The sequence below is a fragment of the Chanos chanos genome, chromosome 3 (genome assembly GCF_902362185.1).
Source record: "Chanos chanos chromosome 3, fChaCha1.1, whole genome shotgun sequence".
NCBI lineage: Eukaryota > Metazoa > Chordata > Actinopteri > Gonorynchiformes > Chanidae > Chanos > Chanos chanos.
Genome location: NC_044497.1, coordinates 52655276 through 52668206, shown reverse-complemented (window position 1 = coordinate 52668206; position 12931 = coordinate 52655276). Strand labels below are relative to the sequence as shown.

Here is a 12931-nt window from a genome sequence, read left to right as displayed (position 1 = left end):
TCCCATGTTAGAATCGATGCTGTTGTTTTGTCTCATGTTGACTGGTTAAGTAATTCATGCTGCGCGGTAACTGCATGCGGCTTTTTAGCTTTCGGTTAATTATGCTCAATAGCTTCTCTGTAATTATTCATGAGGGCGACTGTAATTATTTTAATATGTTGTGTTTTTTTTCTCTGTCAAAACAACACAATGTGGAAGTGTTTACTTATTGAAAGATTCCTTTTGTTCACCAAAAAACAGTTATTCTTCGAAATGCCCTGTCACTGATTTAGATTAAATGTTAAAAAGAAATCTCAGTTCTCAATTCAAGGATTTCAGATTAGATTAGATTACGTTACTTTACATTAGATTAGATGGAAAAAAAATCTTTGCATCTGTACTCAAGGCCTTTCTCTGTCAAACTGCTGGTCTGAAATTTCATGACTGGGAGTCTTAACTACAACGCACTAAATTATGTACGTTTTTTCTCCAATTCTATCCTTGCGGATAGATTGCCTGTCATGCAGTGTCGATTTTTGTGATAAACTCGTGTGTGTGTTTTGTGGCATGTCGTATCAGCGTGCTCCTATAAAAGGAGACGCCACCGAACTCTTGTTTTGGTGGGGCAGTCGCTCATTAGCGTTTACTGCTTTGCATTAAAGTCGTGTCTTTGGAACACTCCGCCGAACCAACGTAGAGTATGCGGTGAGCTTAGCGTTGGCCTGTAGCGAGAAAAAGAAAAAAAAGAAGGGAAAGATCTCATGCATTCCGCCTGCTGGTTTACACTCATCTGCCAAACACATGAAATGAGAGGCATTCTGCTACTTTTTATATCTAGCTGAACAAAGAACGATTGTCCCGTTTCTGTTATTTTGGTGCAGTTAAAAGTCTCTTTGCATGTCACAACCGAATGAAAGAAACTGAGTTTCGTTCGAGCCACACCCAGTGCAGAACTCAAGGGACGTGTAATGTCTCTCAGGAGTTTGAAATTTCAAACGAAATGTAGTCATTTCAAGTATTTCAGTACTATTTTGTTTGTAAAGTCACGCATAAATATTAAAAGGCATGCTGAAGATTTACGCCGTAGACTTTTATTTTATTTTATTTCGTTTTATTTTATATTTCTGTCAAGGACTTTTTGAAAACTTATTTGATTTCTTACTCTCGTCTCCTGGACCTGTTTAGATTATTTATCCAGAGAAGAGGTCTGGGTCTCCTGACTGGCCCCGTGCTTGTCTGAAAAAAAAAAAAACCCCAACAAAAAAACCCCCTTAAATGAAGAGCGTTGAGACTTCGCCTTGACCTTACGGAACAGGAGTCAGACGTGTTTGGAGCAGTCAGGCCTCCTCTTTACATTTATGACTCGCTGTCACTTGGAGCGATTCGAGCGCAGGAGCTCTGTTGAAACGGTTAAGCTTAATCGTTGCGAGCGTCTGGGGAAACGCTCAGAAGCCCGGTGCCGTATCATTCTGTCACTCTCTCTGGGGCGCTACCGTTGATTTGTGGCCCGCCTGGATCTGAAACTTCTGCACCCCCCCCCCCCCCCTCACGACCTCTGTTACAGCCTCGGGTCCTTTTTTTCAAAAGCTAGTACCTTTGAGAGGTCATAGAGAAATATGTAAGCATGACTGTTACCGTTAACCCCCGGAGGACCTTGTCTTCTCTGCAGAGGCCTGGGTTCTGAAGTGCCACTCCGCTCGACGTTCCCCCCCGTTGACACTGTCGTTGACCTGTGTGCTTACAGGGCACGTCCTGATTTGTGTCTGACAGTGAGTGAGACAGCCCGGTGGCTGGACTGTAGAAATAATGAACCACTAACCTGTGATGCTAGTCAGACTCAGGGGGATTACTTATTACTTATTTCTTCTCCACCACAATCTTGCTTTTAGTTGAAGTAACTAATTAAACCTAGTGTGTGTACAGAGGTTATGTCATCTCACTTCAGTCACTGGAATGTGTGTGCGTGTGTGTGCGTGCACGCACGCGTGAGTATGTTTCTGTGTGTGTTCTCTGTAGAGTATCATTGTTATGATCCTGTTGACAACACAGTGCAAAGACTGACCCTGCAGATGTTCTCACTGCCTCGCATTGACTGAAATCCTGATACAATACCTATGCTTTTAGTCTATTATTCTCTGTCTTTCTCCTCTTCACGGTGGCTCAGTGTTTAGCACTGTTGCCTCACAGCAAGAAGGCCCTGTGTTTGAATCCTGGCCCTCCCAGGTCCTTTCCGTTTGGAGTTTGCGTGTAGTCCCTGTGTTTGCGTGGGAGCAGTCCTGTCAGTTAGTACTGGCAAAAGACCTGGAGTTGGTACCTGGTGCTGGTGGCCCACTGCTTCTAGCTCATAGTATGCGTGTGCTCGCTGGTGTTAGGATGGGTTAAATGCAGACAAATGAAGTACTTCTTTAGAGGAAGAATCCTGTATTACTGCTCCAGAGCTCATGAACTGCACTGCGTCTCCAAACAGCCTGCAGTAAAACGTTCTCTCTGAAGTTCTCGTTTATTCATGCTCAAAATGTCGATTTTTTATGATTCCTCATTGCTTCTCCAGTGTTCATCTGGTTTTAGTCTAGTCATTTTGAATAGTCATTTTTTTTTCTCCTGCTCCTGCGTTTTTGATTCAAATAATTGATGTTCACAAAGAAAGACACTATTGTCTGACTGGAGACTGGTTACAATTTTTTGACTCTTTTTCTCCGAGTTGCTGTCACATAAAATCTCTTTATGAAAAAAAAGGAAAAGAAAAGAAAAGAAAAACATATTTCCAAAGCTGTAGGACGCGGGACATGCGGCGAAAATTTTCCAGACAGGTTGTGTGGGTGTAGTTGCTCTGATGGTAATTGGACTTTTTTTTTTTTTTTGTATTAGACGCATGTTTGGATTTGAACAGGTCTGGGTCTGCAGCTTCGGGGCTGTTAGGCAGATGCTGAGTGGTTTGGGGACAGTTGAATGATTTATCGACTGCATGCATGCTTTTGTAATCCCCCTGTGGGCACACCTGGAGTGGAGTCATCCTGTCGTCATGGTTTCGTCAGTGCTTTCTCTGCCCAGGCCCATACGCCATCTGACTCTGCACCATGCTGACTGTGTACTAGTAATGACAAGTAGAATACCATCAACAATATCTGTTGCCTTGGCAAAAAAATAAAAAAAAAGTGATGCGTCAGCACTGGTAGATGAATCTGGGAGACAGCGTAACTTGAGGAAATTTGGATTTCATTTGGATCCTTTTGAGGCCTGGTCTGGAGGACACGTCAGTATCCCTGTCGTTTTTTTTCCCCCTCCAATTTTTGTGTCAGATGCTATTATTACTGTAGAGTATTTAGCACAGAGGTTTGTTATGTTTCTGAGCTAACAGATTTGTCCTTTTTTAAGACTGACAGTGTTTTAAAACAGAACTCAAATTATGGTTTATTTTTTCTTTTACCCCCCCCCCCCCCCCCCCCCCCCAACCCCCACCTCCACCACTACGACTACTACTTGGCATCAAAACTTACAATTCAGGTGTGCTTAGTTTTGCTTGTCGTTCTCAGACTGAGTGAATTTGCAAAGAGAATGAATTCCCAGAGGGAAAATGCTTCATTCCTGCGGGTACCAGTCAGCGTTGTAACGTGACTTGGATTCAGATCTCACTTAATGAAAGTCCCTGCTAAACATAGCATAAGTAAACATTCCTTTAAAAAAAAAAGAAAAGAAAGAAAGCTATTTCACAGCATTAATAACCTTTGCTTAAGGAAACCTCTTAATTTTTCACAGCCACGCTGTCACTCCATAACTCCCTCCTTCCCCCCCCTCAGCAGTAGTACAGGTTCTCCAATGGCGATCAATCGTGGCTCGAAGCCCACGGAAAACTAGCCTATCACGTTACACATTTTTCATGGTGAAGTCAGTCGATGGCGAACTGCTCTCGTCCCCTTTTTGGCCCTGCCTTTGAAAGCACTCAGCTGTTAAGGTATTAAGTTGTTCATTAGCCCAGATAGGATCTTGGCCCAGCCATCAACCCTCCCCCTCAGTACCAGCGAAACCAGTATCATTTCTCACATTTTGTATAATGGCCTGTCAGGCATAAGCCGATAAAGCAAACAAGACGAAACCGTACGCGCAACCCCAGAGCCAAAAGCTCGTTGAAGGTTTTATGTCATTTAAAATTTACAGTGTTGCAGGTATGTTGTTATGGACCGCTGCATGTCCTTTGGTATTGCTTTTTTAAAAATAAATAAATAAATAAATAAAACGTGGTGGAGAGCATTGAGTCTGAGTGTATCGTTTTGGTGAAGTGCTTAGATTCGATCCAAGCGGCTTAAAAAAAAAGCGCCTTTGTCATACCCGGCTTATTTTTGGAATGTAAGGAGTCTGCGGTGAACCGCCGTTCGATTTTTGATTTAAAAGCCACGGATTTACTACGTTACCTTTAGTGTCTAATCATTAGCTGTCCAGGGCATCTTTCAAGTCTCAGAGATATACTGCATGCCTCCTGTTCTCACATCAAAGAGAACAGCGTATAGCAGCATATGTCCTGGCTTGTCCTGATAGCACAGAGAGAATGAGCTATTCTGGTACGGACTGATATGAAAGGGAAGATAACAATGCAAGCGAAAAAAAAAAAAAGAAAGTAAAAACCTAAAAATATTCTTGCTGCGGCTGCAGTTTTTTTTTTCTTTCTTTTTTTTTTTTTGGTTACGAACCATTTCCATGTTTTCAGTACGCTAGGTATACACTATGTACAATATGTATGCTTCATATCTACAAAGCAGGTTTTTCATGAAATACATACACAATTTCAAATGTCGGCTAATTTTTTTTTTTTTTAACTTGTGTTTTGATTTAACTGTCGTACCAGCAGGACTCAAGGTTGTCTGTAGCCTGTTCTTCTCCATATTTGAGGTGAAAGTTGGTGTGGCGGTGTGCAGCTCTCACCCACGTGACGTGTTTGTTTTTCGCAGTTGACGGATGGAGGAAAGGCGGCCAAGGCCAAGATCAGCGTGGGGGATGTGGTGCTGTCTATCGACGGCATCGCCACGGATGGCATGACCCACCTGGAGGCCCAGAACAAGATCAAAGCGTGCACTGGCAACCTGAAGCTCACCCTGCAAAAGTAAGTCACTTCCAACCACCCTTAACGGTTGTTCAGATCCCAGGTACCCGGCAGGGCACCTTTCTCAGCCACAGCTGGGTTTCCGTGCTTCACACCAACACGCGGACTGGGGGAGACCCAGTTGCTGCGATAAAGTCGGTGGCGGTGTGTGTGCGCAGGAGGCCGGTGGAGCAGGTAGATGATTGGTTATGGGAAACTTGTCTCATGCTCCCTCTGGGGTTTGCTCCCTGAGGGACCAGGCATCCAGGATATAATGGGGTTTTGGTATTTAGATATGTTGCTCTTTCTTGTTTAATCTTGCTTTTTATAGACTAGACTGCACATGTCAGAACCACTTTGTTATTGTTACACAATTCCTCAGAGCAGTCTGAATATTTTCCATCAGGCAGTTTATCTAATTTCTGAGAACATTCAAAGTTAGACCCCCCCCCCCTCCCTCCCCCTCCTCCTTAATACACAAAACAACTGCATCCTAATCAAGCAATCTCTTAATGAGTCTCTTTGATCAGTGAAATAGATGATTTCAAAAGGATTTCTGTGCACGCTGGCTTTCAAATATGATTGTTTGGATGACAGAGGAGCAGTAGGCGTTGTTTTGTCCGTCCTCTTGTGGCGGTCAGCCAAGGTGCTACGATTTTCCTTTCACCTTTGACCTGTGATAACATTTTTAGTTTGGCTCGTACATAGCAACAGTAGCCATAGGTGAGGTGAATCCAAGGACACCTCCAAGCTGTAGAAAGAACCACAAAAGAACCACTCGTCAGTGTGTTTCAATGGGGGAATTTGATCAAACTGTCCAGTATATAGAGGATATATGCAGTAAAATGCCAAACAGAGTCCAAATATTTGTCGGTCTTATTAACCGGAGTCATGTATTTTTGGAGATTAAATGAACTGAATGGGCTCTGAAGTCGCTCTAAAATGAACTAAATGGACTCTAGAATAGCTGTTTAACATTTGTTAGCAGTTTGTCTGCAGAAATAGTCCGATCTGACATATCAAACCCCCTCTAAATTTTTAGTACTTTGGGATCGCGCAAGGATAATTTAAGGGGTAACTTAGTGCTTGGTTTAAAATTGGTGTTCCTCGAGATTTACTTTAAGTTTGTTAGCACACCATTGCAAGCCAGCCAGAACAGGAGTGCCGAGGGCTTTTTGTCCCCCTGACTCCCCGAATGTTTTAACGGGCTGACTCTGTCCGCCGGGTTGTCGCGGAGAAAAAGCTCTTTAACTCTGCTTTAGTACCGACAAGCTCAGAGTCATAGCCAAAGAACAGGTGTAAGCTTTGATAAGATTAATACGTTACTGTATTCGGCTGCTTCTCCAGATGTAAAAAACATTATTACCTCTTAACGACTGCTTTCAGATTCAGTTAGCATGGAATGGCTAGAGAATCTGAAGGCATCTATATATCATGGAAACTGAAACGCAAAAAAAGGCCTGCCGTCGACATAATGTGGTTATTATACATTGGTATTATATCCTTTGATGGATAATTCGGTTTTACCCCATCACTTTTAATTTATGCTTGTTATAGTTTACTTTAAAATAAAATGAGATGTAATTGTGGATAGAGTCTTCGTCGACAGAAATATTTTTTTATTCCTTCTCTTGGCAAAGATGCCTTACACAACTTGGATACTCTGAATGGAACCATGCATGCTTCTGGTTTTTCGAAAAGCAGACAGTTAAACTGGTCTATTCCTAAAATATTTTAACAATGAGAGCAAGGCAGGGTGGACCTTATATAGTCAAGCTGTAAAACCTTATTACAGAAGCATAAATAGTTTGTGTGTACCTTTCCTCTGTCCACGTAATCAACGACTTAAGAGGGTTATTAATCTAATTGAGTATAAAATTGTACAGATGCTTCTAATCTGTGGATTCAGCCTTGTAAATGCGCTATTTAACATCAAAAGCAGGACTTTTCCGAAACATGACGTCACGACATTGCTTAATCGTCCTGTTATTCTATAAAAAGGTTATTTGCTCAGCTCTATTGTTTAAACATCGTTACTTAGATGAAAATTTGAGGCTTTTTTTTTTTTTGACATACCCAAGAACTAATGAGACCATCATCAATATTAATGAGAATGGTAGCAGGACCATTACCTTGGTCAACTCCTGTTGTTGGCTCTTTTCGAAGAGAACAAATGTTGCGTTGAAACAGTACGTGCCGAACAGGAACCACAGGGTATGTTCTTTTGGCACTGTAAGATGAATTCTACAGACATCCATCAACCATGAACCCCTTACTCTGTCCCCCTCCTCATCCAAACCCAAAATTGTACCTCTCTGTGTCAGTTCAGCAGCTTCTGAAGGAATGCACTGATTTCTTCAAATCATTTCAAACCACATTTGCTTTCCTGTCATATTTTCTTAAGATTTGCTTCCAGTCAGGATAGAGATGCCTCACATTGACTGGCGCCTGAGGTTTTGGTACAGGTTTCTAATACCAGTGAGGTTCGTACTCTCTGTCTGTTGAAAACCGGTGACAGAATGCCCTGTCTTTTTAACGTTTCATGTCGAGTCCTGTTAAAGGGACACGTTTGACTTCCGTGAACCTCGGCCACCTCTCAGCGTTCCCGAGGTGACACTTTTGGATCCGATCGGTCGGCAGGAAGAGCTTGTTTGGATGGCTGGAGCCGTAGTTAACTTGCTAGGGTTTGTACAGGTGCTAGTTGGTGACTCGGCACACTCTGAACTGAAAGCAGAACTGTCTCTCATCTGGAGAGGAAAATGGTAGAACTGTGAGTGTGAATTCACTGAGGACTCGTGAGTGTAAACGCTTCCATGGACTCATTGGAAGTACCTTCCGAAACATGAAAACATTAGAGGTACGTGTGAGATTCTTACCTCCGCGGCGATTTTGTCCCAGGCGCCTCTCCAGAACAGTCCGCCTCCTCAACGTACAGTGTGTTTGGCGACGATGTATGAACTGCAGTTTGTACGTAGACGTCAGAAGCTTTCAGCTCTATCTATAGCGTTGGATGTGGGTGTTCTGGAGAGCTTTCAGGCCGAAGCAAAGCTTTGCGAGGCCATTTACGACCCAGAGCGAAACCACACTGGTCCAAAACTTGACTCAGTCTCACAGCTGAACCCCTTCCATTGGCCAGTGTCCTCCGTGCTTTCTGCGAGGCTCACTTCTCATTGTTTTCTTAATGGTCTCGTAATACCGTCTGTATGGTTTTTTTTTTACTAAATGGACTGGAAGTGCTGTTTTTCTTTGAGAAGTTACATTTTCAAGTGCTTATTGCCACATCACTCTTGTTGTAAGGGTTTGTCCATGGACTGTACAAACTCCTCTTGATTGATTGTAAGTAGAAGTGACACTTTAGTGCAGCATGTCAAAACTCAGGGAGTTTGTGTAAATACACTTCTTGATGGAGTGTTTTCTTGTATGCTTGAAAAGTTGTTACAGTACACGGTTGGATTGCTCTGTATTAGTCGAGGCCTTTGGGCAGCTCATTCAGAGTTTGTGCCACATGTTGTTTATGTTGTGGAAAAACGATCAGTTCTTATGCACTTAAGGCCTCTCTCTGTGTTGTAGAAGCCTCCGGTTGCTTACCCCAGACGCAGACTGGATCGTTCCATTAGCTAACACTGTTGGCCCCTACGACGCTAACTGGAAAGGGTAACATCTAGCTTTAATAAGCAGATTTTTACAAGGTGACAGGGATTGAGTATCCAAGTCTACCTCCCCATTTGGCAGACGGGTTTTGTTTCCAAAAAAGGCATGAAAAGTAATCCTTCTTCTCAGACATGTACACAGACTTTCAGTTGTTTGGACACTCAAGTCTTTAGAAAGAAGATCAACAATTAAGGAGAAAAAAAAATAAAGATTGGATAATTGAAATGTCCAGTTAAGGAATTGGTCAACATCTTGAAATTCTACCTCTCCCATGTGTTTACATTCAAAGTAGAAATGCAAACAAACCATCCCCCCCCCCCCCCCCCCAGCCGCCGCCGCCCCCAGAACAGCCAAAGGTAGTCAGACACCATCTTCTATCGTCGACAGACACATACCAAGCGTCTGCCAAAGAATTTAGCAACTCTAGAGCTCGATGCTCTGAATGCCTTGTGCACCTAGGCCAGGAAACACCCCCCCCCCTTCCTCCCCCATTACCTCAGTATCATTCTCTCAGTTCCAGAAAATTCCTTTAGACTTGTCAATACGACTTGCAGTCATAATCTCTTGGCCTGTCATCACACGCCAAACGAGCAAAAGTGGAAGTGACGCTCGCAAGTGTTCTGAAATCATCGTTTCAACATATCAAAGATGAAGCGGCCAATATTCCTTTCTCGGCTTTCATCGCTTTATGAATCTTTTACGCTTCCTTCTCTCATCCCTCTCTCTTTAATTTCTCGCTTTTAACTTCATGTCGCCTAGCAAAGTCGATGTGATGAACAAAGGAGAGTCAAATTGTTGCCAGAGCCCATAAAGCCGTGCGAAGGAGCAGATGTATACCAACTGCTAATAGTAGCTTCCCTCCCCTCCACTGAGACGTTTCGTCTGGAATATTCCGTGGCTTTATTTATTCCGCTTTGCTCCGCTGTCCTGCATTTTGAGGTTTGTGTAGCATTTAGAAACAGGCTGCTCAATGCCTTTGATTTTGTATACCAGTGATACTGATATTGAAATTAAGTTTGCAGTATATCTGCTTATTGTTTTTATATTTGAGCGTTGTGTAGGCTTGAGGTTGTGATGTGACGTGATGTTAAGGTTGTAGATGGAGCCATGTGCTGGTCGCATGAAAACTTAGGAGGTGATATTTTTGAATGCTATTCATGCTGTTCTTTCAGTTATCGGATCAGTGGAGTATTTGAACTCTAAATAAGCATTTGATTTCTCTGCTGTGGAATCTGGAAAGGTTCACTCACTGCCTCTTCAGAGCGCTCTTCTCAGAGGAGTCTAATGCCTTAGCCAGCGCACACATACTGTTTCAGGACCTCCTCAACTCAGTCATGGCCCTGCCAGGCCCCCAGGTGCCCTAAGCGTAATTTTGTATTTGCATAATCTACTGTAAACCACAGTTACATACTGAACTGTGCCTTATGTTTGAAACAGCACCTTGGCCGAGGTGGTGTGATTTTTCTCCTTCGTGCTGAGAGGTGACATTTCTCTCCTCCACCCTGTCACCTCCTTCATCACCTCCTGTCTGTGTCTACGGTCAGCGCGGACTTGAAAAACTCCCCGGAGCAAGCTGTGAGGAGCCTTGCTACCGTAACTGTCGACAAATGAATTTTCACCCTCTATCTCTTTCTCCATCTTTCTTTCTTTTTTCTCTCTGTCTCTCTCTTTCTCTCTCTCTCTCTCTCTCTCTCTCCCCTTTCAGTCTGTATTTCATTGGGAGGATTATAACTCCTAGTACTGCATGTGTGTATATGTACATAGTGTTGTTATTCCCATAACAATCCAATGTACACACACACACACACACACACACACACACACACGGTGGGGCTTGCCTTTGCCTGGTCTGTTTCCTGTTGCTCAAACGGGTTATGTTGTGGGAGCGTGAGAGAGGAGGTGGCATTTAGACATCCTGAACATCAATACCCACTCCATGACACACATCAGTCACACCCTCTTCTGTTTCACGTTTACTATTGACTTACAATTTATCTTTTCACGTCGCGTTACGTAATCCTGCCGCATTACCCAACAACATATATATGTGCCAGTCCTTTGTGTTCGTGCCGTTAGACTCATCAGTCTTCTCTGTCATATTTATTTGTCTGTCGTCATGCGGCGTTGTGAAAGAGTTCACGCCGAGGGATTTTTTCTTTTTCTTTTGTACAGTTTAGATTATCAGCTATGAAAATGTTTAGCGTTGGGAAATGTTTATATTTTTATCACGTGGAGAATCATCAGTCACAAGTTCACAGTTCAAACTCTCCACGTATAAGTCCCAAACTGTTTTTAATATGGTGTTCATTAGACTTTTGTCTGGTTTTACAATGCTTTTGGAAACACACACACAGAGAGAGAGAGAGAGAGAGAGAGAGAGAGAGAGAGAGACGTTTATAAAATCTGGGAGAGGCATTATTAAACATCTGCTTATGTGTATGTCTGTGTGTGTGTCTGTGTGTGTGTGTGTGTGTGTGTGAGAGTGGAGGAAACAGACTCCTTAAAATCAGTTGCAGAAGGCTTCATAATCAGATTGCTCTGCTTTTAGATTCCGTAGCCCCCCTCTTCTAATGTCAAGCCCCCCAGATTAACAATGAATGTGGCCTCTGCCCTCTGGAGCACTATGGCATGCTGGGATAGTTCTTTAAGCCCTGTCCATCACATCGTATGTCTAACGGGAAAGAGGAAACTCAGAATGGCAGCACACAGACCCTGCTGCAAATCTTAGAGAGCTCCTCAGCCAAAAATAAACTGTGTGTGTGTGTGTGTGTGTGTGTGTGTGTGTGTGTGTGTGTGTGTGTGAGTACACATGTGTGTGTGCGCGCGCACGCACACGTGCATATGTTTATGGTATAATTTCAGCATTCTTCCTCTTCCTCGCTGTGGCTCTCCCTTACTTCCTCACAAGTCTGAGAGACAGCAGAGAGACAGACAGACAATTAGGTAGATAGTCAGGTAGATAGAGAGACAGGGGAGAGAGAGAGAGAAGATGAATAAAATCTGTGCTGGTGTGTGAGACTCTGGGAGCAGGATGGAGGTTGGGGGGGGGGTTCTGGACTGAGACCCGCTGCGATACACCGCACTGACAGACGGCAGAGTGACTAACGCCAGAGGCCTCCCTGTGCAGCCCCTGTCTCAGGGAAAGTGCGCCTGACCATCAATCTACCTCAGGCCTCCGTCCCCCTGCAGCAGTCTCTCTCTCTCTCAGAGCTCTCCAAGTTTTCAGCACCGCCACTGCCTCGCGTCTGCACCTCTCATTCACACTGACAGCAGCATCGCTAGAGAAACAAATATCGAAGAATGAGAAATTAAGTAAAGGGAGATGTTGTTTCGACCCCCCCCCCCCCCCCCGGCCCCTCAGCTGACTGACAGCTCAAGTATATACACGAGTAAAGGCTGTTTAATATGTCTTTGCTTTATTGTCAGTCATGTTGAGAGAGGTTGAGAGACAGAGAGAGAGAGAGAGAGAGGTTGAGAGACAGAGAGAGAGAGAGAGAGAGAGAGAGAGAGAGTGACGGTTAAAGCCTTGCAACTGTGTGCCGTGGACGCGGTGCCGTGGAGCGGCGGGGTAAGGACGCACGGTGTCCGGCGTTGAGTGACGTGTGCTCAGGCAGTGAACTGGCTGCTTCACTCAGACAGATGGCATGCGGCAGACTGTTGCTTTTGGCTCTGTCTGAGTGGAAACCTTCTCCTCCTCTTCCAAATTCCTCCCCGGCATGTTCTCACAACCACGAGAGAGAGAGAGAGAGAGAGAGAGAGAGTTTGTGTGTGTGTGTGTGTGTGTGTGTGTGTGTCTTTGTGTGTGTAAGTACTTATCCAGCAGCTTGGTAAGATGAATATGTCTGGCCCCATTGTCATTCTTATTCATTATATTACTGTTTATTTAATTTATCTGTTGCGATTATATAATTCTCGCATCGTTTTAATGAGGTGACCCAGTCGTTTATATCTGTGTATTTTTTTTTAAATTAAACAAAGAGGTGCTGCCCAGAAATACTTCCGTTATTTGTCCCAGTACACAGTGCCAAAGCTCAAGGTGATGTTTAGAAGGTACGTGTTTTATTTATTTATTTATTTTTTTGCGCAGTAAATCCAATAAAAGCTCACGTCTCGTGGACCTGGGCTCCTTGTTATGTCAAGAGGCAGCCAGAGGAGGAAATTCCTCTGACAAATGTCCTCACGTGAGTCCGGCATTAAAACAGAGAGAGGGTGAAAGAGCTCTTTCTC

At 43.7% G+C, this 12931-nt stretch overlaps 1 protein-coding gene across 1 annotated transcript in view; it reads left to right on the top strand.

Moving 5' to 3' along the window:
* The window catches only part of pdlim5b (PDZ and LIM domain 5b), a 54270-nt gene that overhangs the window by 17520 nt on the left and 23819 nt on the right, over nucleotides 1-12931 (top strand). The window contains exon 3 of the mRNA XM_030769238.1: nucleotides 4923-5074. Coding sequence (XP_030625098.1) covers nucleotides 4923-5074 — 152 coding nt within the window. The remainder of the gene's footprint in view (nucleotides 1-4922; nucleotides 5075-12931) is intronic.